General features: G+C 43.5%; 1 protein-coding gene across 6 annotated transcripts in view; it reads left to right on the top strand.

Annotated features, from left to right (window-relative positions):
- SLAMF6 (SLAM family member 6) overlaps positions 1–5,429 on the top strand; it is a 24,099-nt gene that overhangs the window by 7,155 nt on the left and 11,515 nt on the right. For all 6 annotated transcript variants that reach the window (XM_014547345.1, XM_014547343.1, XM_014547353.1 and 3 more), the window contains exons 2-3: positions 3,327–3,493; positions 4,067–4,220. In XM_014547345.1, the coding sequence (XP_014402831.1) occupies positions 3,327–3,493; positions 4,067–4,220 (321 nt within the window). The remainder of the gene's footprint in view (positions 1–3,326; positions 3,494–4,066; positions 4,221–5,429) is intronic.

Below are 5,429 nucleotides of genomic sequence, written 5' to 3' on the forward strand. Positions count from 1 at the left end.
GTTTCTCTCTCATCGATGTTTCTAACTCTCTATCTCTCTCCCTTCCTCTCTGTAAAAAATCAATAAAATATATTTTAAAAAAATTACAACTGAAATACAGAACAACCATCATTCAAATCAGAAATCTGGCTGAGGGAAGTCCTACAACTACAGAAGTAAAGATGAAAGTATATCGAGACTGATAGGAGGAGCAGAGGCGCAGACTGGGCTGGTCCAACAGCTGCATGTGGTGTTTTTTCAATCAGTAGGGATATCTTGGATGCAAGGGCCTCCCATGAGAAGCAAGGGGTCCCAGACCCACACCAGACCCCCATCCGGGGTTCCAGAGCTTGGAAGAGAAGTCCCTATAACTTTGGGCTATAAAAACCAGTGGGGATTGTGGTTGAGTGATATGGAGGCTGCTGGAGCCCCAGGCAGTTCCTCTTAAAGGGCCAACATGGTACCATTTCCTCCAAGTTCCAGTACCAGGCAGTGGCTTTGGGGAATCCAGGGACATATAGGCAGGAACTGGATTGTCTGGTATTGGGGCAAGAACCCTGAGGTGGCTTTCTCCCAGACAGGGGTGCTCACAGGTGTCATTGTTCCTGTGCTGAGACTCCCCCCATCACAGTGCTGACTGGCAGCCAAATTTGAGCTTCCATCAGCCTGGCTTACACTGCTTACTCCATCCTGGTGATTCCCTGAGACCCTGCCCCATCCAATTTGCAGCCCCACCCAAGCTGTTTGCAGAAGCTTTTCCATATGAATGGCCTGTATAGCTCAGGCTTCAGACTTTCATAAAAACTCTCAAACAAGCAGCAACTGACATCAGCATGCCCCAAACCTATCAATAAGAGGCCTAAGACCCAACACTAGCACCAGCCTGCTTTGCTTTATAGCTGGGCCTCCTCTGGGCACTTCCAAGCCCAATACAAATAGCAGCCATCTGCACATCTCTCTGTAACCTCAGGCAATGGCTGACTTTGCACCTCCCAGGAGGCCCCAGGGCCAGTGCATCTGGTGGAGAGCTTTAGACCATACCAGATTACAACTCTACACATCCACAAGTGACACACTCAAGGAGCAGACTCAGTGAACACCAAAGCCCCATTGAAGCAACTTCTGCTCTGTAAGGATGTTTCCTGCACAGCAGCTCTTCTGCTGTAGTCACAGCTGGTCCTCACAGCCAATTGGCCTGGAGGCCAATTCCTTCCAGTGATGCCAATGGCAATCAAGGCTCAACTAAAACAAGATTGTGCACACAGCCCACACAGGGGTGCACCTAGAGGGGCCAGCTCAGGTGACTGGGGAGGCAGCTGAATGTATAGGGTAAGGGCTAGTGATGAGGAAAGAGTTGCCACAGAAGGTCTCTGAAAGGGAATACTGGCATGAAAGATCTATGGAGACAAAAGAGTGAGACACATGGACACCAGGGAGAAGCGCATTCCAGGTAGAGAGAATTGCAAGCGAACCAGTCCTGACCATCTCAAGGAATAGCCAAGCCAGCATAGTTTGAGCAAAGTGAACACAGGGAACAGTGATGGGACATTAGGTAGAAGAGAGAAAAATAACCAGAACATTTTGGTCTGTATAGGTCATTGTCATTATTTTGTTTTGCTTTGTTTTTTGTTGTTGTTTTAATATATTTTACTAAAATTTAACATACAGAGAGAAAACAAATACTAAGTATCATCTCAATGTACAAAATGAATACATTTGCATATACAGACACAGGCCAAGAAATAGAACATTATCAGCTCCCCTCCCCCCATTCTCCCTTTTGCTCCCTCCTACTTGCCGTCCCTCCCACCTCCTGAAAGGTAACCACCATCTTGACTTCAAATAGCATAGATTTGTTTTGCCTGCTTTTTAACTTTAAAATCAATGGAATCATATCATGTATTCTGTTTATATCTGGGGGGTTTTCTCTCAAGATTTTTCCTTGTGATGTTTACTCATATGGTTTCAAGAGGGAAGAGTTAAGATGACAAATACCAGCATGTTAAAGTGCTGATGGGAAAGATGTGCTGGGAGGTAGTACTGATTCTGGCAATGTTCATGTGCCTGGCATCCACAAGACAATTTAGGAAAACAAGAGCTCACCCAGGAGCTGAATGTCAGGGTTCCAAGAGACATTTCCTCCCCTACTCAGATCCTCTCTTGAGAATAAAGAGACCTCAAGAAGGTTAAGGTCATGGTTATAGTTACTGATTGATTCTTTGATTCACTCAAACAGATACTACTTTTTGTCAGGTACAGTGCTGAAATGCAAAGATAATTAAAGCCTGATTGGTTAGACAAACAAATAGAGGGCTACAAAAGATTGTAATAATTATTTACTTAAGTATTTATCTAAGTATTTGGCAAAGGATGCTAAGGAAGCATCTTCTTTAAGAATCTTTGTGCCCGGCTGGTGGGGCTCAGTGGTTGAAAATTAACCTATGAACCAGGAGGTCATGGTTTGATTCCCGGGTCAGGGCACATGCCCAGGTTACAGGATCAATCCCCAGTAGGCGGCATGCAAGAGACAGCCAATCAATGATCCTCTTCGTTGATGTTTCTACCTCTCCCTCTCCCTTTTTCCCCAAAATCAATAAAAATATATATTTTTAAAAGAATCTTTGTGACTATTTCACCTTTTTTGCTCAAAAATTAATGGTTCTGAGATAAGCTCATTAGAATATGGCCATTATATATTCCCTTTAAATGACATTTATTACTTTTATGTATATCTCTTCTACTAAGTATAATCTTTTGGAGAGGGGAAAAGATGACTTTTAGTATCCTGAAAAGAGCACAAAGTAGTTGGAGTCAAAGTAGTTGAGTTTGAATCCTGACTCATTCTTTAGCTATGTAACCCTGGGAAAATTGGAAAATTACTAGTGAACTACTCTTTGCCTCAGTTTTGTTACAAATTGAGATAATAGCATCCATCTACCTACCTCACAGAAATTGTTGTCAGCATCAAATGAAGTAATGTATAAAAAGAAATGTAAATTCTGATTATTCGTCCTCTAAATATCACAAGACCACTATGTTGGACACATAGTAGGTCATCAGTAAATGTTGAGTTTTAATTATAAGTTATCAGCAAACACTTGTGGTTTTGGAATCTGTGGCAGGGAGTTGATGTAGTTCCTTGTCCCCCTCTATCTCATGCCCAGAGAAAGAACTCAGGGGCTGGAGTCAGATGGTATGTATGGCCGAGGATAACCAGCCAGTGTGGGAGAGTAAACTGAGCCAGGATCATTGGGTCTAACAGCCCATTAACCAAGAGTGCCAAACATTTTGTTGGGGTGGAGCCTTTTTAATAGTCCATTTCAACAGTTTCCCTTCTGTGTTTATAGGGAACACCGTTTCACAAACCCAAGCACCCCCATTGCTGGTGGACGGGGTGCTGGGGGAGTCGGTAACTCTCCCCCTGAAGTTTTCTGCAGAAGAGATCCAGTCCATCACCTGGCTTCATAAAACAGCATCTGTCATCTTCATACTGACAGAGCCAGCACAAATCCAGGTGACTGATCCAAAACGTGTCAGCATCAAATGAAGTAATGTATAAAAAGAACTGTAAAGTCTGATTATTTGTCCTCTAAATCTCACAAGACCACTATGTTGGACACATAGTAGGTCGTCAGTAAATGTTGAGTTTTAATTATAAATATCAGCAAACACTTGTGGTTTTGGAATTGTGGCAGGGAGTTGATGTAGTTCCTTGTCCCCCTCTATCTCATGCCCAGAGAAAGAACTCAGGGGCTGGAGTCAGATGGTATGTATGGCCGAGGATAACCAGCCAGTGTGGGAGAGTAAACTGAGCCAGGATCATTGGGTCTAACAGCCCATTAACCAAGAGTGCCAAACATTTTGTTGGGGTGGAGCCTTTTTAATAGTCCATTTCAACAGTTTCCCTTCTGTGTTTATAGGGAACACCGTTTCACAAACCCAAGCACCCCCATTGCTGGTGGACGGGGTGCTGGGGGAGTCGGTAACTCTCCCCCTGAAGTTTTCTGCAGAAGAGATCCAGTCCATCACCTGGCTTCATAAAACAGCATCTGTCATCTTCATACTGACAGAGCCAGCACAAATCCAGGTGACTGATCCAAAACGGAAAGATCGACTGAAAGTCATCCAGTCCTCCTCCTTGCAGATCAACAACCTGACAATGGCAGACAGCGGACCTTACCGTGCCCAGATAACCACAGCAACCTCCATAGAGATGTATGATTACAATCTGGCGATCTACAGTGAGTCAAAGATTAGATTTTTTAATTTTGTGTAGACTAAGAAATATTACACATTTTAATTCTATGTGACTGCAAATATGTGCTATGGCCTAGTAGTAAAGACTATGGCATTAGGAGCCAGATTGAGGTCCAGAGGTCAAAGCAATTCAAGAACATTGCACATGGCCAGTTAGTTGACAGAACTGAGAATAGAACCTAGGTTTTGTGACTCCCAACCCAAAATCACCTCCCTTCCCCTCACAACATAAAATGGTCCCTTTCAAACTACAAGTGTAGAGGAGGTAATGGAAGTGAAATATCTATGATTTTGTTGCCATGTGCATTACATGTATTTGTCATGTAATCCTCACAAAAGCTCCAGGAGGTAGGTACTATTTTTACCCCTGAGGCACAGTGTCAGTTACAGCAACACCCTACAATCACAGAGGTAGTAAGTGGGAGAGCTTCCCATATAACTAGCTGGTATGATGCCTCCCTTTATACAAAGGTTCATCTGACCCAGTGGTACAGAACAGTAGTCTATGTAGAAAATGTTCTAGAAGGATGAGTTGAAAAAGAGAAATGTATTTTCTAGCAAGGTTGTTTAATTAACAAAACAATATTTTCCCAGATAGCCCGGGTCCTCAACATAAACTTATGGAAACTATAATGACACAGTTTATGAGTCAATGTCAGAAAAAGAAAATCCGTCTAGCAATCAGTGATGCCAATGAATGACAGGAATGCTTGTCTTCCTTGGGGAACTATGGTCACGTTACCTCTTCCTTGTGTTTTCTCCTCTTCTGTCTGTCTCAAATATCTCTGCTTTTCTCTTAAAAGGACACTTACTGGATTTAGGGCCCACCTAGATAGATAATCCAGGATCATCTCATCCATCTGCAAAAGACCTTTTTCCAAATAAGATTCTTAGAATTGGAATATCTGAATGGGAGGGGGGGGCGGGGAGTGGGGAGCAGTAGTCATCATTCAACCAACTACAGGCAGAACCACTCTGGGTAATCAGTGATCATCAAGGCAGAGCTAGGGTCCTGGAGAGAGGAGACACATCCATTGGAAAGTCTGTGAACAGATCCCATATCAGGTTTCATCACACCTGTAGAGACAGCATTCTTCTGCTCAGTGGATAGAGTGTTGGCCTGCGGACTGAAGGGTCCCAGGTTTGATTCCAGTCAAGGGCACATGCCTGGGTTGTGGGCTTAATCCCCAGTG

This window comes from Myotis brandtii, unplaced genomic scaffold (genome assembly GCF_000412655.1).
Source record: "Myotis brandtii unplaced genomic scaffold, ASM41265v1 scaffold1120, whole genome shotgun sequence".
In the NCBI taxonomy this organism is placed as follows: domain Eukaryota; kingdom Metazoa; phylum Chordata; class Mammalia; order Chiroptera; family Vespertilionidae; genus Myotis; species Myotis brandtii.